At 41.4% G+C, this 22177-nt stretch overlaps 1 protein-coding gene across 4 annotated transcripts in view; it reads right to left on the bottom strand.

Annotated features, from left to right (window-relative positions):
* The window catches only part of LOC134538240 (tyrosine-protein phosphatase Lar), a 1248834-nt gene that overhangs the window by 531087 nt on the left and 695570 nt on the right, over nt 1–22177 (bottom strand). For all 4 annotated transcript variants that reach the window (XM_063379387.1, XM_063379386.1, XM_063379388.1 and 1 more), the window contains one exon: nt 14308–14440. In XM_063379387.1, the coding sequence (XP_063235457.1) occupies nt 14308–14380 (73 nt within the window). In that variant the 5' untranslated portion in view covers nt 14381–14440. The remainder of the gene's footprint in view (nt 1–14307; nt 14441–22177) is intronic.

Raw genomic sequence — 22177 nt, 5'->3', positions numbered from 1 at the left:
AAACTACAGATCAAAGCTTTAAACGTCATGTCTTACTTATCCACTACATTCTGAGGTTCTGTAGATATCGAGTTTCACGAGCAAGATCCTGAGTAAAGATAAGGCGAGACTCTTTCGTAATAGCAAGCTTCTGGACACTTTGAAAAACCTCTGAATTTTCCATTTCCATATCGACAAAGGTGAAGCTTATTAGTTAAGAGTTCTCGCCGAATTAGAGTCACCTGCTCAATGTCATTATGAACATTACACCAAAATACTTTTTTTTTTAAGGATAGTTGAGGTCTTTGTCAAAATAATACTGATTTTTTAAGGTTAAAAAAACAATGGGTTTTCTATAAGTACTTCGTCCAATTCCATTCCAAATCTGAATTCTCCTAAGATTATCCTGCGCTAGTGATAAGATACAAAAGTTAAGACTTTTATTCATGACCACAATTCTTTGTAGCAGTAAATAGAAAATATGAAAATATGAAAAGTTTTATGTTAACTTTAGTTATCTGGTTTAAAAAAAGCAAAGTATGGAGGTTCGTGTCAGAAATACAAAAGTGAATTTTTCCCACCTCACGACGCGACGTGGTTATGAGTAATGGGTCTAACATAAGCCACTATGTATTGTAGACTTTCAATAAACAAGAATGGTTTATATTTTTCTTCAAATTATGCGCGTTCGTTTTAGTGCTGTATTCAGAACATAATAAAAAAATCAGCCATACAGATAAAAATACATGAAAGTAATAACATTTGTTTCTAAGAACCTTTTTTTTTCTTCACAGAAATGCGATTCAATTTGACGATAGCTGCTTTTTTTTTTTTGTAAACGTGAATTCAAACAAACAAAAAAAAATTCAGTCACGAGCGAGCAAGGATAACACGAACTCCTCCATATTTGTTACCGAACAGCGCTTGTTCTCCGATGTGGATTTTTAAAAAAAAAAGTACATATACTATCCACATAAACAAAAGAAAGTGAAACTTGAAGAAACGCCGAGGGAAGCAGTTGCACCAAATGTTGAGAGCACCAGGGCATGAGGGTGGTGGAAGGGGGTGGAAACAGACGAGAAAAGTAGGGGGGAAGGAAATTGAGGAGGGGAGGAGGGAGGTTAGGTGGGGAGGAGGAAGGTTTGGAGAGGGGGAGGGAGTTTTAGAGAAGAGGAGGGAGTTTTGGAGAGGGGGAGGGAGTTTTGGAGAGGGGGAGGGAGTTTTGGAGAGGGGAGGGAGTTTTTGAAAGGGGAGTGGGAGGTTTGTGGAGGAGGGGAGGGAGGTGTGGGTAGAGGGGGGAAGGGGGATGGTTGGTGGCAGTGGAGGGGTGATAAGGGGGCATAGCGAGAGGGGAATTTGAATACGTTCCGCGCAGCCGTGGCCGCCGGCGACTCTGAATGCGCAAGCAGAGCGGCCAGTGTCGACACTCGAGGGCCAGCTCGCTGCAGGACTGCCAACATGACCGGCGCGGAACACGCACTTCGTCGATCTTTCGGGAGGCCAGGGGTAGGGGGGGGATGACGGATGAAAATGGAAAATGAGGGGAAGAGGGGGTGGCATAATAAGTGGGAGATCACCTTGATGGTGCCCGGGGAGGGGGGGGGGGCACACACCTGTTGCAAAAATGTGAGAATGCAGTCACCGAAGCACACCACCCACCTAACATTTATCTTCACAAAACAACTTTATTGTTTTTTTTTTTTTTTTTAACACATTCAAATACCCCTTTTCAAGGCTCGGACGCTCTCCCCGATCAAAATCACGAAAATCTATATATCTGCTTTTTCGGCTAACTTCACCTCTGTTATTACAAGAACGAAGAGTCCTACATTATTCCAAATTTCGGCATTCAGGGACCATGGCAGGCGGGTAATCCTACCCTCACTCTCTCCCCCTGTAGGCAGGTAGGTAGGGGTTGGAGGGGGGGGAGGAGGTTAAAACAAAAGGACACCAGGGGCAAGCGTGGCGATACACTTGCTCGTAATCAACGGCTGCTGGGGATGATTTGTGCATGCCGTAAGACAAATAAAATACAAGAGGGCGGGGAGGCCTTTCCCCCTCTACCCATCAAACTCTTAATGACTACAAAATGGAGGAAAAGAGCCCCTAAAAAGGCTTGTACCTCCACCGCGATGAGGGATTTCCCAAATGATGATCAAGTGGCGCGCCGAACCACACCGAAGAGAGATCGCGATCGCCGGAAAGCGGATGTATCACCAGTCGGGCCACGCTCTGACGCTTAGGGGGTTGCCTCCTACAGATCAACTTGTAGACTTTTTCAATTGTTTAACTTTCTCGAAATGAAAAAAATATATAGGGACCGCGCATACTTTTTGCATAATTAGCTGCCAAAGTTACATGTTTAACATTTTTTGGTTCGTACAAATAAGGAGAAATTGATTTAATGCAGAACTGAAACTTTTTAGGTTCAACTGCAATGCCACTGGCTACTTCCAGAAATGGTTTGAATTTCTTTCAGAAAATATTAATTAATTTTACCTGGCATTTCAAAATTCTCGAATTTATTACGATTTTGACAGCCAGGAAACATGTAATGAGTTTTTGTGATAGAAATGGAAACCATATCATGAAGTAGCCAGTGGAATTGCCAGTTAAAACTAAAAAGTTTCAATTCCGCAATAAATTAAATTCTCCTTATTTGTACAACCCAAAAACGTTAAAAATGTAACTTTGGCAGCTAATTATGAAAAAATTATGCGCTGTATATATTTTTCATTTCGCGAAAGTTAAACAATTGAAAAATTCTAAAACTTGATCAGTGATTAATGTAAATATAAAATCATGACTGAAATTGGAGGCACCCCCTTAAACCCCTGGGTTCTCTGTCGTGACGGCGTATGACGTGAGCAATCGTACGGGAATCCACGCCACGGGGAAAGCGTGTTTGAAGATTTCCCCCGGGGGGTGGCCATGTTGTCTGCAATCCGCGAGCCTTCTCTCTGAGAAGCAATTTTGAGTGTTATCGTGATAGCAGGGCATCTCGCGGTAACCAATGGGTAGAGACATGCAATATTCGCGGATTCATTTCGCGATAGGCTAGCATCAAAACAACTATACCTTCGTACCGCTTCTGCGATTGGCCCAAATTTTTTCCGGGGAACTGTGAGCCAGTGGGAAACACTAAACCAAGAAAGTGCCGAATTACGGACAGCCTAGTTGAGACGTCTCACGCGTCAGTAGCCAATGAACAGGTGTCATTTCCGCGAGTATTTAAAGGACTGTGGAGTCTATCCTAGAGGCCAATGAATCCGCGAATTTTGCAGGTCTCTACCAACGGACATGGATACTTTCGCAAAAGTCAAACTACCGAGTCACCGCCCCCACCCTCACGTACGATGTTCAGAGCTTCAGAAGAAACCACGGGACTGAAAAAAAAATAAAAAATGCTCCGATTCGAACAGTGCTGTTCCAAACTAAATTTGTGATGAGCAATATTACTTAAAATTATCTGTGTTGGATTGAGATTTTTTTTGTTTTAAAATTTTTCCATTTTCTTCCAATTTATTTATTTTTTTTTTTTTTTTTTAAACTGTGGTTTTAATGTTTGTTTCTACTCTGCTCTTTCCCAGCTGTTTGCACAAACTGTTAACACTTGACCTGGACTAAAATCAGTGTGACAAATATGTAACTCGAGCGTTAAAAAAAAAAAAAACAAGTGGACAAATATTTACGAAATAACACGGCACAGCCGTATTGCCGTATTTTCCCGCTCTCGCCCGGACGGGGGAAATTTTCTCGTCGCGTGTAAATTTGGCGTTGTGATCCGACAATGGGGAGCTGATAAAATTAATGACGCGGCGTTGGGGGGGGGGGAGGGGGGGGGAGACAAGAATGGACGTCACCGAGGAACGGAGGACTAGGCGTCGAGACCTTGCCCCTGAAGCTTGTAACTTTGGCGACAATGAAGGGGAAGAAAAAAATACGTCGGGGATGAAGAAGAGGGAGGGGGAGTGAGCGTTTTGAAAAATGTCTTCAGGGACGCGCGCTTCTCAACACCAAAGTCGGCGTCATCAACTTCAGAAGGCTTACTGGAGACACCCCCCCCCCCCCCCTTTTTTTTCCCCAAGTTATTTTTTTTTGTTGTCCTCATGAACTTCTTATAAAGCTTTACTTTTACTTTAAAAATGTCACGGACGAAGCTAATAGAGCGGCACGCTAAATCGAAACGGCGAGTTCACGAAAATCGTGTGCATTCTGTGCAAGAGCCATCCAGCGACTGATAACAGCGCGGTACACACGCATTACGCACATGTCAACAAAAAACACAAATGACCTAGATCCGCAAAAAAATCTTCAGCAGAAACAAAAAAAAAAATCACACAATTTTTTTAACTTCACATGGTCAATCATGATTCGCAGAATGATCAAATAAACATTTGGCCAGGTTACTGTGTAGGTTGAATTGACGTGAATTTAAGGGACCCGCCACGTCAGGGGTGTATTTCTGATGGTGAGGCTGGATGGTTCTAGGGGCGACGCTCGCTGGTGCTTCTAGCGCGGTGTCGCCTCTAAGCAAAAGGCAGTGAACTGGCGCGCAGTCTTCTCGTCGTGCATAAAGCGAACATAGCATTACATAGCGAAGAAATGAAGATATAAGGTGTAATGCAAAGCCCTTGGGTGTTTTTTTAAGAATCTGTACCAGATGTTTCATGTCCCAAAATAATTATTCTGAGAACACGCGTTTTAATAATTTTCACTCTCCTTAAAACTCCAGATTATAAAAGAATTACGGAAACTGGACTGTTCATCCGCCATAACGGTATTCTTAAATGCTATTCGTAAAACAGACGCCACTCTGACATATTGGGCAGTTTGCAAAAAAACGTGGTTTATCCTGAGCTGAGGCTCTGCTCACCGTGTGGGTCCCAAGGTAGGGGGGGTGGGGGGGCCCTTAAGTTGATTCAGTATTATGACGTGTACGGTTCGCACAACCGGAGTTTTAAAATAGATGACCTTGAACCCTTGGTATCCCTTAACTGCAAGTTACCAAAACTTCGCCTCATCCAGCGCCACTTCGCCTTAACGCTCCTGAAGAATCCTCTATGCTATTGCGCAACCAATCACGTCACACGAATTCGTCGCGAAACAGCCACAAAAATGAAGCTGGAACCAAGGTTTAAAAAAAAAAAAAAAAAAAACACTTCAAAGCAGGTCATGCACACGACTGTACAACTGAATAATTAAATGTCTTATTTAAAATTTTAACGAATAAAATTTCGCAATAAATTTAACATACGTTGGTAGACTCAGAAGCTAAATTATCATTTTAAGTACGATTCTCCTACGACAGCTGACCAGCAGCCTGTTAACATTATCTTTCAACTAAAAAATCACACAAGGCTATGACAGATTATGAAAAACTATTAAAGAATATTATCTAGGTACCTAAAAACAATATGCAAAATTTAAGGAACCATAAACATATTATCATATTTAGGAACATTCATTACGCGCCGTTTATCCATTACGATGATTTATTTTTAAAGCTTGAATATTTCCATAAACATGTAGATTACTTATATTCCTATGCACGAAGAACTCTAGCGCTTATAAAATTTATTACTTCTTATGCAACCAACTCAGACTCACTTATCTCTCTTTACATGGCACTTATAAGATCAAAATTAGAATATGGCTCTGTTATCTGGAATGGTATCAACTTAACAGATACTGAAAAAATCGAAAGTATTCAAAATAAAGTTATAGATTTAATTATTACAAGGAATCTCCCACGCCCCATTTGGACACCTCTGGTAGACCGTAGGGCCTATCTTGATGCTCTTTTTGTTCATAACTGTTACATTCATAAATTCAGATGCCCTTATCTTCTTGAAAATACTGCCTTAAGAATTCCTCAATTCAATTCCCGCTTACGCTCTACTCTGTGTACTCTTATTACTAATAATGATATTATTTATAGACTTATAACAAATTACAATAATATATATTTGAATTCCAACAATGTTTAATTATATATATTCTGATTTATGTCTGTCATAGCTATATTATTTTTCCTTCAATATCTCTTAACATTTAATAATTTGATTTTACCTGTATTAATTATGTTTGTATTTGTTTTTTATTTTTGTTAATGACCTAGTTGTTATTGTTCTTATTTCTATATATCTTTGTTTGTCTTGTTTATGTATTTGTGTTTCTGTGTTGTTATAAGCTTTTTTTTTTTTGTGTTTTCTGTATTTTGTATTTTTTTTTTTTTTTTTTTTTTCGTGCCCACCATAAAAGTGTTTCAGCTGTCGGTGGGCATGTCACAAATACAAATAAATAAATAAAAAAAATAAAAATAAATAAAAAATTATATGAGCGATTTAAAACGTCGAACTTGCCATATAATGATACATATTGTCAGTTCCCAACTTCCACCTGAATAGCACCCTATTTTGCTCTCACTCCGACACAGAGATGAAATATATATATATATATATATATATATATATTTCCCTCTACAAAGCGTTAGACCTCTCTCACATGCACATGACCCATGTTCCATTCGACTGTTATTTTTTACGTGTAACATATTAGCTCTCGGCATAAGGCATTTGGTAGGAAAATTTTCGTAAGTATAACGAAGTCGCATGGAACGGAAATGTGTAACCACTGCGCTGCCATCCGTGGCGGACGGCGCTAGCCAGAGTTCACACAAACAGAAAATTTTTATCGTGTTAACTGTTTAGTGAATTCGAACAAGATTGGTAGTATTTCAATAAAGTACCATGTCGGCAGTCAGGTTCAAAGCAAGGATTCAGTACTTTTTCAAGTCTTTTTCGCTTTTATCGGAGCCGTTGCATAATTGCGCTCTGCAAATGGAATGATTCGAAAGTCGTCGTAGCTGCTACTCCTGCAGCGAATTCTAGCGGCGGGTGCGGAAACTACGTGTGATTCGCGTCCAGAAATGTAGTTAAATTTTTTTTGCGTATATTTATAACGCACGGCATTACTTTAAAGAATTCCACAGTAAATTACGTGTCCTAGTTTCGTATTATAAGTGCATTTGCAACATGAGAACACATCAATTTGCTCGTTACCGAGGTTATATGTTACACATCACTGGCGAGTACTGGAATCATGGCCCTTACAAGGGTGGGGCTGGGTAGACCCCTGGGTCCAGCTCCATTTGTTTTTATCTCAGTGTGTGAAATAAATACACATACTCGCTATGGTTATTTTAAAGTATTATTATTTTATAAATAAAGCTTAGTTTGGACTTATAAAATAGTAACCATAATTTTACCCTGCATTTTCAGGTTTAATAACATTCTAAAAAGAGTGTAGGTAAGAAATAACCATGCAATCATAATGTAGCACGTGACTGTAAAATTGTTGGGGAGGGGGGGGGGGCGTCTCTGATCCTGGGTGCACGGTCCGTAATCGAATGTGAAGGCCATGACTGGAATACTCGCTAACATTTTTTTTTTTCAAATAGAAAATCCACCTCTATCATTCAAACTGAATTGCTACCGCTCACGAAACCCCCCCCCCTCCCCTCTTCATCGTCTACAGAGAACGCCTGGCGACAGACAGGCAGACAGGCAGGCGGGAGCGAGGGAGAAACGGCGTCGGAAGAAATCTCAACAAACACAGCCAGCAAAGCGCAAATAAACTGACAAGAGTCACAATCTCTCTGCCAAGGTGGAGGAGGGGGGGGGAAGGGGAATGCTCCCACGTAAAATATTTGCCTGACAGACGAACCAAAAAAAAAATACACACACACACTTTTACATGCCAGGATAAACAACCGCTCAAAATATTCAAAAAGGCAAGTTAATTAATTTTTTTTTTTTTTGTGTTTTCACCGCCATGGAAAGTTCACGCACGGTCGCGATACCCCGCGATGAACTCTCTGCCCCCCCCCCTTTTTTTTTTCAGCCGCAGTGTCATAACAAACACGCAACAATGTAAACACGGGGCGCGGCCCGGCGAACAAAGCGGTCCGGTCAAACGGGGCGCCTATCTGCCGGGCAACGACAAAGGAGCGCGCAATTATACTGCGTTTCACGGGGGGGCACGGCGAATTATCGCAACGTTTCCCCGGCATGACGTAAAAGGGAAAAAGGGGGGGGGGGGGTGGGGTGTGTGTGTATGGGGGGGGGGAAACTTACGCCTGTCCCTGACACCACCCCCGCAACCCTAAATTCCCCCTCCCCCCTCACCACACACACACACACACGCACACAATGACCCGAAAATAATTGTTTTTGCGGGCCAGATGACACCGCTTCGACACACGACAAAAGCTATTAACGTGCAATTAGAAACTAATCATTCCCAGCGAGATGGCAAATTCTCTATGCATTATTCCTGCCCGGTTAATTTATCGGACGCATGGGATCGGTGGCTGTTACAATCACTTGAACATATTCTAAAAAAAAAAAAAATACACAACAGAATCATGGGCAATGTCATCAGTCACTTATGTCACACACACACACATACACAAACACAGAGCATAGGAAATACACATAAGTAACGTTTTGATAATGTCTGCACAGTATCGTACCCAATTCAACTATGATTAGGTGAGAAATCAATAAAAATAAATGATCGGAACAAGAAAAATAGACACAGGAAAGTCACGCGGGATATATTTTACAACAAATATTGTTCAAAGAAAAATGTGAATTAAAAAAACAGTTAAAAACAAAGTTGATCATTGGATGTAGAAAAAGTCGGTGCACAGCCAAAACATAAAATGCACTTTTATACTTTTATCGGCGGGCTCATTTCACAGGTTGATAAAAAAAAATATTCTCCAACCACCACCGACGCTGTATCTACACTGTAAATTTGTTTGTACTTTTTACAATGAAAATCCTTGGAAACCCAATGTGGATAGGAGGTGTTGGGGGAAAATTCCAAGAAATATTAATTTTTTTGAAAGGGGGGTGGGGGTTGGACAGTTAGGGGGGTAGTTAATATATGCAATGGTAGTAGAGGTCAGTGGGGTCAGTCTGCCTGCAGCCGCCATGGGGAAGGATCGGCCGCCATTTTTTATTATTTTGCCCTCAGTGGTGCCGAACCAAGGATCCATGGCGTAAGTGCAGAGCTTTGTAAAACTGCATACAGCACAAAGCCTTGCTTTGCAAATTTTACAAGTGATGCCGTTGGCAAACATGGTTTCCAAGGACTATCCTTGTAAAAGTACAAAATTTTTTTTTTTTTCGCAGTGATAGTCCCTCCATAAGAAGGAAATGAAGCTCATACGTGCGGCCGACTTAGTGCGATTATGGTGCGACCATGTTTTCTTCTTCTTTCCAAAAAAAACGTCGGTCGAGCACAAAGGCCGGTACACCCATTGTCTGTGTCACGTAGCTTGCTTCATATCCGGCAGTTCTCGAAAGAACTGCCGACGGGTCTACGTACCCTCATGCCGTCGTTGTTCACACGACAGTGCTCTCGAAAAATCGTCACGTGATTCTTCGCCGAGCGAAACTTGGGAAATAGGTACCAACTGTTCTGCTTCCGATTAACTCTCAAATTTTTGGATTAGTCACATGACGCACACTATAAACCACAGCTGACGATGGCGTAAACAAGAATGCGTCAAATTGAAGAGGTGCGGGTTTTTTGCAGACACACTACCATCTCGCGATTTAGCCTATTCGACCAGATGACTAGATTGTAGAAAAAAACTTCAGGTAACTTCAAGTGTCTTTAACAAAAGATTCTTTTTGGAACCAATTTCCGAGAAACATGTTGTAATACTTCAAATATAAAGATATTGTAACTTTGTACAACACATGGCTATGGTTTTGTTTGCATGTGCGAAATACGTTTTTAGGACTCCTTACAAAAATTTAATTGATGTTTCACTCAATCAAAATTTAGTAAACCATGGAAAATATAATCTAATATTCAATAATTGGAATTTATTTAGTTTTTATGCTTATCAATGTGCGCAATTATTACTGAAAAACTATTTCAGGAGGGTTTACAAATAACTTTAAAAACTGCAAGTACTGGGACTACAAAAAAGAATAAATTCCCGGGTAAGAATCCGAACTCAGTATTACTGCAAATACTATTTTGAAGTGATACAGTTTATTTTCATGTAAATGTTAAAAGTAACAAATATCTGTAATTTTACATGATTATTTCTGTTCCATTTACAAAAAAAAACTAGGTTGGTTGATTCTAAGCCGAACAAGAAAAGAAAATGATAATTCGTTGATGAGCTGTCAAATTCCAGGTGGAATAAAATTAACCACGGACAAGGCTTCCAGCAGAAAAGGCCACCTATCATCTCGTGTACGCACAGTAACGTGCAATCTATCTTGCTAATATAACACACATGGATAGAGACCGGAAAAATTCGCGGTTCCGATGGCCTTCAGGATAGACTGAACATTACCCTGTACACTTGGGCAAATATTGCAAGTTCATTGGCAGCCGACTTGTAAGTCGTCTCGGCTGGTTTGTCTGTGATTCGATCCTTCTTTGGTTGAGGGTTTATAATTGGTTGAGATTCGTCTAGATGAACAGTAAGCCAATAGCAAAATCATCTAAGAGGTATATGTATTTTAATTTTAGCCTATCGCCGAATGAATCCGCGAAATTTTCCTGTCTCTAGAAATGGAACACTGTACATTTCCTTTCTGTAATTTCAAATTTAAAAAAAAAAAAACAACATAATTGTAAATTTGTACATTTACATGAAAGCAACTGTTTCGCTACAAAAGAAATTTTACGCAGAAATACTGGTTTTGGATTCTTGCTCGGGAATTTATGCTTTGTATTGTCCCAGTACCTACTTTGATTAAAGTTATTTGTAAACATTTACCTGAATAACACTCATGTATTAACTGCGCAAATTAATAATCATAATAAAAAAACATAACAGTTTTGAATATTTGATTATGTTTTGCATTGCTGAAAAAATTATTTTTGTATTAAAATAAATAAAAGTGTTTAATTGGACCACAATTTTCGTAAGCGCGACAAAAAAATTTCTTCAAGGATTTATTTAAAATAAGCAAAAATAATCATATTTGTTTAGTTTTGTAAATTTGTACAATTTACAATATATTTATTGTAGTACAACGAACTATACCTTGGCAACTGATTCAGAAAGGAATGTACTGTAAAACTACAAACAATTTTTTTTTCCTGTGTAGCGTCTCAGGTTATCAGCAGACAACACATCATTTTTACGGTCTATTTGACCACCAAGATAGTAAACTGTTCATCGGCTGCTACTTGCTTTAGACCCCAAAACCAATCAGAGACGCGGATATTTTACCACATTCATTTAGAGTTACGTAAACACTCCACCGCTTTTTTTTCCCTTTCGGTTTTGTGCAATTTAGTCGCAGTTAATTTTTTTTTTTGGCGGATCCAAGCCAATAACGAATTAATGCCCCCCATTTGACGGTCGAATCAAAAAACCCGCTCGCGACTGACAAAGCCTTACCCGAGGACAGCAGTCACCGAACAAACGCTCTGACACCAGCGGAAACACGTCACTACCAAGTCCACCCTGCAGATCAGAGAACCAAGATTGTCCACCCTGCAGATCAGAGAATCAAGGTTGTCCACCCTGCAGATCAGAGAATCAAGGTTGTCCACCCTGCAGATCAGAGAATCAAGGTTGTCCACCCTGCATATCAGAGAACCAAGATTGTCCACCCTGCAGATCAGAGAACCAAGATTGTCCACCGTGCAGATCAGAGAACCAAGATTGTCCACCGTGCAGATCAGAGAATCAAGGTTGTCCACCCTGCAGATCAGAGAACCAAGATTGTCCACCCTGCAGATCAGAGAATCAAGATTGTCCACCCTGCAGATCAGAGAATCAAGGTTGTCCACCCTGCAGATCAGAGAACCAAGATTGTCCACCCTGCAGATCAGAGAACCAAGATTGTCCACCCTGCAGATCAGAGAACCAAGATTGTCCACCCTGCAGATCAGAGAATCAAGGTTGTCCACCCTGCAGATCAGAGAATCAAGGTTGTCCACCCTGCAGATCAGAGAACCAAGATTGTCCACCCTGCAGATCAGAGAACCAAGATTGTCCACCCTGCAGATCAGAGAACCAAGATTGTCCACCCTGCAGATCAGAGAATCAAGGTTGTCCACCCTGCAGATCAGAGAACCAAGATTTTCCACCCTGCAGATAAGAGAACCAAGGTTGTCCACCCTGCAGATCAGAGAACCAAGGTTGTCCACCCTGCAGATCAGAGAACCAAGATTGTCCACCCTGCAGATCAGAGAATCAAGGTTGTCCACCCTGCAGATCAGAGAACCAATGTTGTCCACCCTGCAGATCAGAGAACCAGGGTTGTCCACTCTCGCAGGACGTGGCGGAGGCGAGCAGACACGAGTCTGAAGAGTAGGGACAGGAAAAATTCGCGGTTTCGATGGCCTTCAGGATAGACTGCACATTCCCCTGTACACTTGGGCAAATAACGCAAGTTCATTGGCTGCCGACTTGTAAGTCGTCTCGGCTGGTTTGTCTGTTGTGATTCGATCCTTCTTTGGTTGAGGGTTTATAATTGGTTGAGATTCGTCCAGATGAACAGTAATCCAATAGCAAAATCATTTAAGAGGTAAATGTATATTAATTTTAGCCTATCGCTGAATGAATCCGCGAATTTTTCCGATCTATACTGAAGAGCACTTCATTGACCTCCAGGATGGACTGCAAAAAGGTCCTGCACTGGCTGATCGCTCGAGCGATGTCTGCGCATGGGGGTTAACCGCCGACACACCGTTGTTTTATACAGGGGTTCATTTTTCGTTATACGTGGAAAGGGGTAAAAAAATTTTCCGATCAGTTTCGCGGATAGGCTACAACTGAAATTTTTTTTAACTCTGTTACCGATTCTGATGTCTGCCCAAAATTATGCTCAGGAGCCCTTAGCCAATGGAAAACACCGAACAAAAGCAGTAGCGAATCGCAAGCTTTCCAGTAAACAGGCGCATTGGCATGTGGCGTTTGTTAAAGTACATCCCAGAGGTCGCTGAACCCGCGAATGTTTTACGGTTATTAACAATAAAGCGGGTTTCATTTCACGATAGGCAAAAATTCAAATACATATATACCTTCGAGCTGCTTTCGGTATTGGCTCACTGTTTACCTGGAGGTATCTCGACCAATGAGGAACCCTCAACCAAAGAAATATCCGATTACAGACAACCCTATTTGAGAAGGCTCACAAGTCAGCAACCAACGGACTGGCGCTATTTGCCCGAAGTATTCGGAGGACTGTGTAGTCTACACCGAAGGTCACTGAATCCGCGAATTTTCCCAGTCCTTACCTATCACTAGGGGCAGACAATTTTTCGCGAAAAAAATCTGAACGCCTATTAGACTGCAACAAGGTATACCCACACCAGCGGTGTTTGTGATTGGCGGCCGTCTGTGGGATAAGTCGTTGCCCTATTTTACCGAGCCACTCAGGACGCGTTTGCTTCAGCACTGAATTACTGTGATTGGTTGTACTGACATTAGACATGTACCTGAAAGAAACTCACCCAATCACGAAACACAGACGATTCTAACGTGTTTTAACTTTCAGTTAGTCTCGGAATCTTTTCGCGAAAAGTGCATGGCCCCTACCTATCAATAGGGACTGGAAAAATTCGCGGATTCAATGACCTTCAGGATAGATTCCACGATCCTGTGCATACTCAGCAAACGTCGCCTCTTCATTGGCTACTGACTTGTGAGGTGTCTCAATTGGTAGACTCGTGATTCGACACTGCTTTGACTGAGGGTCTATAGTTGGCCCACAGTCCTCCAGGTTAACATTGAACCCAATAGCAGAAGTTGCATAAAGGTACAATTATTTGAATTTTAGCATATCGCGAAATGAATCCGCGAATTTTTCCGGTCTATACCTATCAATCACAGGGATCACCCCACGCCATAAAGTTGTTTGAATTGTATCTTATCGTCGAGATATATTTGTTTTTCCTTGGTCTCTGGACGAACCGCGAGATGGTAGCCGTCTCGGATCAAGAGGGGGGAAAAGGGGGAAGAGGGAGGCTAGGGTAGAGGGGGGAGGCGGGGAAAGGGGACGAACGTGGAACGCCAGCACGTAGGGGCGCGCCAGTTTACATTGCAAAACACGAGGCCCTTCCCTCACGACACGCCACCTGCGCATTCATCAGCGCCGCAAATGTATGCTAATAACAGGGCTTGGCGCCAGGGTGGAAGCTTTTCCATTCATTCGCGCACCCGGTTCGGGGGCCGGTCGGCGAGAGAAATGAATATGGAATTATTTTATTTTTTTAAATTTTTTTTTATCATCTCCCCCCCCCCCCCCCCCCTCTTCAACCCCGGGTACTCACCTTCTGCCGAGGCGTACGGTAGGGCGAGCAGCACTATCGCCGCGGCGGTGCAATAAACCTGGCAACGCCGCATTTTTCGCGGGCGGGGAAGAGAGAGGCAGGCGCCCCCTGCCGGCAGCCGCGCCAACACAACCTGCAAACGGGCAAAAATCGAAGAAAAAAAATATAACAATGACAAACACGTCGAGAAGGTGTGTTGGTGCTGACGAAGACGACGACGACGACGACTTCTTTGCAGAAAAGATCCAGACGTCTCCGGAGCTGCGTGTAGGGATGGGGTCACAAGAGAGTCTTCACCCGAAGCACTCGTATCCTTGTGGCCTTCTCGAGAGAGGAGAGACAGACAGCAACACCGACACACACAGAACACGGATCACACAGGGAAAGAGATGATAAAACAGTGTCTGCTCGCGAGAGTAGGCCTGGGGGATGTGGTGTGTCGTTGGTCGGTAGCGGAGCCCCCGGCGTCACACGCCGCGAACGAAGAACATTTTTGCCGCCGTCAGAGCTCGCGCCGTCGGATCCGCGCGCGGTTTCTTCCTGTGGTTCCAGCAGTTGTCGTCGCGGCAGCAGTCGCTCCTCGCGCGCATCACCGGGCGGTGTCGGCGACGCGGCCGTACGGCGCCTGAGGACTCGGCATCACGCCGTCGGGCGTCGCGACGACGACGTCATATTCCCCCTACCCCCCGCGGCCCCCGCGAGACTGCGCGCGACGGCCCCGGGTCCCGCCCAGACGGAACAGATCCGCGTCGCCCGACGTCTGAGCGCGCACTGTAGGGGCGGCAGGAACGCCCGCCCCTACCGAGCCCGCCCGCCAGGAACTCTGGCGGCCGGGAATTGAAACAGCGCCCCGACACAGGTGATCCAACCTCCCCTACAACCCCTCCTGCATCAACCCTTCCCTCCTACCCCCTCCACACCCTCCGCTTCTCCTAGTCAACCCCCTCACCGCGCGGTTAATGTCCCGCATTGTTCCTAGCGACTGGCGGAGCGCCGTAAAAGTTTTGGAGCGCGCACCTGCACGTTAACGTTACCGCTATCTCTCCCGTCGTCGTGTGACGCGGGGTTGGCCGCCGCGATTAGGGGCATTTACACCCCTTCTACTACCACCCCCCCCCCCCCTGACCGTCATCCCATCCCTCGTCGAAAGAGCCATAACTACTACTACATGTGCGAACTACTCCTCAAGAGACCACAAAAAAAATACGTCATCGATTTTGTGTTTACAAATAAAAGCGTTATCACCAGGTTCGTGGCTCCCTACTAGTCTTGGTTTACCTAACCTAAAAAAATATCCGTTAATTTTCCATTGTTTTCCAAAATGGTTTGCTTTTTTTTTTAACCAGAACAAGCACAAAAAAAAACTGATGTTTTTTAACGAAATTACTCTGAAAGATTTATAATCACAAGACCAAAGACCGTGTTTGTACTGAACAGGGGTGATCGTCATTTACACTTATATGGTACTCTATTTTTTTTACTTCATGTAAGACCAATGTAACAAGTACCAAAATCGTTCTCACTGGCAATCCCAATCCGGATCATTGAGCTGAAAAACTGAAATTTCAAATCCCAAACATTGAACAGAGTCACTAGAATGAACATGATCTTGACACAAATGTAACATTACACAATTATATCCACATAGGTATAGACCTGAAAACATAACTACAATGGTCACTTTGCTGGCGGCTGTCGCAAATACGTTCTTACCTGAAAAAATAAATCATTACACAGCAATTATATACAAAGGAAACATAACATTTATGAACAAAATAAACGTTTTGTAGACATACTGTAAAAAAGTACCACAATTATTTTCAAACGTATCGTATGCATACTATAAATATGAGAATTCATTTTAAAAACGAACACAATCAAATTACAAATTATAAACTTGTGAGTACAGTAACAACTTAAAACTAAATTCAGCGCATGACAATTCACTATTATGCTTAAAATATCGCTAACAATTTCATAAGTAAAAAGAAAACAATTAAGTTCTAGTTTTTTATCATTATGCTCTAAAAATAAGAGAATCAGCTTAAACAGTAACTTAAATCGACACAGAAGCTACACACAGAATATATTTCAAAATGTAACTCTTTACTAATGCAAAATATGCAACCGACGAAGAACAAAAAATTACCTTGCTACAAACAGAACTAAATAAAAACCAAAACTTTCATTTAAAGACGTCATACGCAAACGAAAACCAAATTTGTTTCTGCCATAATATGTTTAGTGCACATTCATTCCTACAAGGATGTGGTGGCCACTGAAAGAATAGATGATACAAAAAAAATATGAAGAGAGTTCAATGAAAAGTACTCAAAATTCCTTCTTCATCATCCTAGCAGTATGATGCTCCACTGTTGGAAACATGTCTTTTGATTATTTCAATATCTGTCCTATACTAGCTGATATTATTGATTACGAGCAAAAAAAATACATTTTATCGTGCTTCAAATTATTGAATTAATACACAGTTGATTCACTGATTGTTCATCTTAAGTTAAATTAAATGAAAACACGTGAATCTCAACTACTTATGAATTTGTAATTAAAATTAGCTGGTAAATTGACATTTTTAACGTTTTTTTAGTATGAATAAGGAGAATTAAATTGAATAACAAAAAACGGGAAAATTTTAGTTTTTAAGTAAATTTTACTGGCTACTATGTGCTATGTGATATACGACCCAGTTATTTCAAACTTTCTGATTAGGTTTAGAATCATTTTATCACTTGGAGATATTCTGACATTAAAATGTTGCCGATATTTTCTTTGAGATTTAATAATAACGGTATTGCACTGGAATATTAAAATGCAAAAAAAAAATTACTCGCTGCCGGACGTTAAAACTTTCCATTTTAATCTTCAGGTGGTTATTTACTTATAGGATTGAATAATAAACAATTATTTACTCTTCAGTCTTGGGTTGTTACAGCAATTTTCGGTATCTGTTCCAACCAGTTAGTTACTGATACAGTAATATGCTGGTTACAAGTAGCTGATACTTCTGTATCAGCTACAGCAGTAGCGGTCCCAGGAAGCAACAAGGTATCAGCATTCTCGTTACAGGTTACAGTGTTCGGGCAGGGACAGAACTTGATGTACATCATAGGCTTACCCCACCCCCCCCCCCCACATTCTTTCCCTTCTTTATCCCTTATTCGTCGTGCCGCTCCCTCCCCTTTAACAAGCTCCGCCCAAGTGACCGTCATCTGCGACCGGGTTCTGCGCACATTGCCCGTTGTTCCAGGTGAATTCTAAACTGATACTAAAGTACTTGATACTTGAATAGTGTACTCGTTTGCAGTACTTGAAACAGGCGTGTATCAGTTACAAAGTAGCAGATTGATACTCTGCAACCCACCTCTAGATGGAGGTAGAGTTAATGAGACGGATGACAGACGGGACGGTGAACGGAGCAACGCCGGAATGCACTGGCGGAGGAGGAGAAAAAAAAAGGGAGCACCAAGAGGAAACCTTACCAGCACAAGACAACGTCCAACACGCTTTTCACCCACAAGGGAAAAAAAACAAAAAACAAAAGCGGGTTTATTTACGCAGGGCATCGAACCCATCTGCGAGAGGTATGACAACTAGATCACCACATGGAATTAATTTTTCTTTATAAATTTTCACAATTTTTAATACAAAACTATCAGTTTAAATTCAAAACGATAAGAGGTTTTTTTTAAAATTATTTTTTAAAGGGACGCAACCTCCATCACGCACCAATTTTCATGGAAGGTCCAAACTTCTCCGGCAAAGAGCTTGGCGAAGTTACGGCAGCGACGTAACAGTAGCGTGTGTGTGTGTGTGTGGGGGGGGGGGGGGGGGGGGGGGAGATAATTACGCGCGACACATTCGCTACAGAAGGTTTTTTTTTTTAAATGGAGTTGTTTGAAGGTAGAGTAAGAGAATTTGCGACTCTTGGGGGAGGAGGGTAAAGTAAGGGGGGGGGGGGAGGGGGCGCGGAGCGCAAATGAGAAAGTTCGCAGGCGTGTCGCGAGCGGTGATCCGCTCTTCGCGTGCGCCAAATTGTTTTCAATTTATTGCCCGCGTGCGCCCGGAGATACTACGAGGGGGGGGGGGGATGGGAGGGAAGAAAAAAAAGGGGGGGTGGGGACAGGATATGGGTGAAAGCCGGGAGAGAGAGTGAGAAAGCGTAAAAAAAAAAAAGGGTGGGGAGCATCATGGCCTGGCCCCATCAAGCAATAACACGGCCGCGAAAGAAAGAAAAAAGATGGGGGGGGGGGGAGGGGTACTGCCGGGTCGTAAAACTGGAGTTTACAGTGTTGGCGAGCCCGTCGTCCGGAGAGTACACAGTGCTGTGGGCAGGATGGGGGCAAGAGAGTACAATGTGCCTCTCCGAGAATGTAGGTCGTCGTCCGAAGTCCCTTTGGTCTTCCCTGCAGCCGCTACGGCGCCTTACGTTGACTTCCAAGGCAAACAAATCGCCTGCTGAGCACCACAACGAGTATTATTATTCCACGCGGTCTCAAGTTCCCATCAAACCTTCAATCCCCACCAAACAAGAATGGATTGTGCGGCCATTTAGATTTTTTTTTTTGACGTGATAACGTCTTATAAATCGATGAACGCCGGCTGCACGCACGAAAAAGTGTCACGTTCCGCCTGAGCCGAGCGTGCAAGAACCGGCCAACCACCTTGCGAGAAAATCTTCTATAATATCAAACAGGTTAAGGCGGGCTTTCTAACTAATTGTTCGTGATTACATTTAAGCAAATTATTTAAATTAAATTTGCAGAAACTGTAAATAATATTTGAAAATGAAAAAGTATGCAATTTTTCATCAATGTTTTCTTATGACGTTATCACGTAAAAATTATCATCCGTAATTCGAATTTACAGACAACACTTTTTTTTAAGGACATAACGATACCTACAATCATTTCTGTTCCGTATAAGCCTGGTAATTTATTGATTCAATATATTCAATCCGCATTTCCAAATGTCTTCATGTGTGGAGACCCGCAAATTTCGCGGATTCGTCTGGCCTCGGGGTAGAATTCAAAGTCAAGAGATGTGCTCAACCCAGGTTTGCTTTCCTATTGGTTGATTTCTTGGCGAGGACATTTTTTTATCATTATAAATTGGTTGGGAATCGTGTGCGGATGTAAGGTTTGCATTCAATCTTGCGACCAAATGGAAGCGTGAAATTTCCGTATCTCTACTCATGCGATATCGTGTAAATCGAAAGCATACTGAACACAATATATCGTTTTTCTTGTGATGATTTTGCTGAACAGGATAAAATTGTTACTGCTCCAGCGCACATTCAGACTTAGACTGTTGACGGTTATTGTAAAATGAACAAAACAATTGTTGGTGCATGATAAGCTTGTCCGGTGCTAAATTAATCTTTTGTTTACTATGCCAAAGCCTGGAATCTTGCTTGAAAAAAAATTATGTGTGTCTCGACGGTTGTAGTCAGCTATTAAATCGAGTATAAGCTCCATTTAAGGGCTATAAAGTTGTTTTATGTAATTTTCCCACAGGAATTCAGAAATAAACCACAAATATATTAATATTTATTTACTACGACTTCTGAACTAAAATTATTTTAAGTAGACTTTTATATATTGAGAAATACCTTTCAAGATTTAATGCATTCAATATTTTTATTTAAGTTATATCTGAATTAAATTGATTGCGGATGAACAAGTGTGAATGATTACGTAATCAAAATTGAGTCAAACAACAATCACCTAAACTAAAGCATTTAACAAAAACATAAGTCATATTAGTTGATCTGTATCATACATTCTAACGCCGGACAGTCGCTAATTCCTAAAATATGAAATTCAAAATTAAAGGTGTTATAATTTATTTGAATAATTTTTACTTTCGAACGCATTTTTACATGAAAACACGTGATAAATGCTCAGTATGAGGCAAACTGCTGTTAGGTTCTTGCGTCAAAAACAGCTCATGACTAGAGATCGGAAAAATTCGCGGATTCATTCCGTGTTATGCTAAAATTAAAACAATCATACATTAGTGCTGCTTCTGGTATTGGTTCACTGTTAATCTGGACGACTTAGTCAACTGGTGACCCTCAGTCAAAGAAGTATCGAGCTACCCACACTTGAGACGCCTCATACATCAGCAGCCAATGAACAAGTTACGTTTTCCCGTGTATGTAGAGAATCGTGGAGTCTATTTTGAAGGTCATTGAACCCGTGAATTTTTCCAGTCCCTACACATGACTATATGCATGCATATTCATGTAGTAACATCACTAAAGGTTCTCCAAAGTCCAAGGCCTGAACGTTAAAAAAAAAAAACTTTACGCCTAATTTATTTAAAATGACTCGCAAAAACTTCAAAAACAAGTGGTTCATGCACCCTTTTCCGTTAAACTACGTATTTTAATCAGGGAAAAAAAAAAGTCGGGAACAGACCATTTCAACGGATATTTTCCCGATAGTAAAAAGAAGTTAGCTTCAACCCCCTACTTTTTTTTTCTTGGGTGAGAGAAAAGAAAAGAAATGCTTTCGTTACCTGGACGTCTGCAGTGCAGGGTCGTAAAGCCGAATGTGCGTTTCCATCAGCGTGCAAGGAACGCCCTTAAGACCCCTCCTTTCTCACACACGACCTAGCCGCTTTCCCTTCACGAAAATAACGCGCAGTGCCCTCTTAAAAATTTTTTAACTGCGCACATAAAATTTTAGTAATTTTACAATATTTGATGTGTAATTCTGCACATCCCTGCCATGTAAAATGTGATTTTGGCGATCGCGCGCACGGTATACAACACAACACATACCTATATGGTTAGCTGTGTAACGTGCCTAAATGGCATTCCACATAACAGGGATCTAGTAAAATCTAAAGTGAAAAACAAAAGCATTTTCGGACGTATGTACTTGTACATGTACTTCATATGAACCATGTATTTTTTTCCCACCAGATTTAGTAAAAAATAACTGCCCGATAAACTTCAGCTGTTAGTGCATCACGAAAATAATAATGGTCTAAAGAGCTTATCAAGGATGTTACGAGCCTTTAAAATTTGAGCAAACAACTGCTTTATGAAATAATACAAACATTTTTTTTTCAATAAATTACTGAGAAACTGGATAATGTTAAACAGAACAAAACAAAATAGATCACCTTATGTCATTACCACTGACCCCACCGCTGTCGATTTATACTGCTATTAAATTCTAAACAAAAAACTGCAACGCCTGGAACGTATGCAACACGAAAGACATCTAGTATGCAAGAGTTGCTAAAATTCTAGGAGCAATAATTTTTAAGCGAGACATAACAAAAGTAATTGGTCACATGCGAATAATTTATCATTAAAATTCACACTTTTTATTTTGTGTTCACAAACAATTTATGTGATATAAGGATGATTCCCCCAATTATTTTTATTAAATAATTTCACGGCAGCTACAAGTTTCGCGCTGGTTGTTGTTTTATTTTAAATACTTACTTTATCTGTTATTCGGAACAAAAAAAAATTGCTCAACTACAACTTCTAGCGCGTATACCAGCCTATACGGTATGACATACTCCTATACGATATGATTTCGTCACTACTATTTAACTTAACAAAATGTCATACTGGCAAAATATTACCAAACAACTGAACAACTGTCCTCACATATTCGCACAAGATGGCGGTGTTTTTTTTTTATTTCACTGTGGTTTTTGGGCTTGGAAGTATATTGAATGTGATTTTTAATGCATGCTTAGAGCACCCGATCCATTGAAACGTTACTTACTAATGGTGTCAAATAAAGTTGTTAATGTTAAGCTTTTGTATTACTTTATTTTCACATACAGCTTTCCACCAACTTCAAGGTACGAAATGTGCCAGAATCAT

This window comes from Bacillus rossius, chromosome 13 (assembly GCF_032445375.1).
Source record: "Bacillus rossius redtenbacheri isolate Brsri chromosome 13, Brsri_v3, whole genome shotgun sequence".
Lineage (NCBI taxonomy): Eukaryota > Metazoa > Arthropoda > Insecta > Phasmatodea > Bacillidae > Bacillus > Bacillus rossius.
This window is presented reverse-complemented; position numbering and strand designations above follow the sequence as displayed.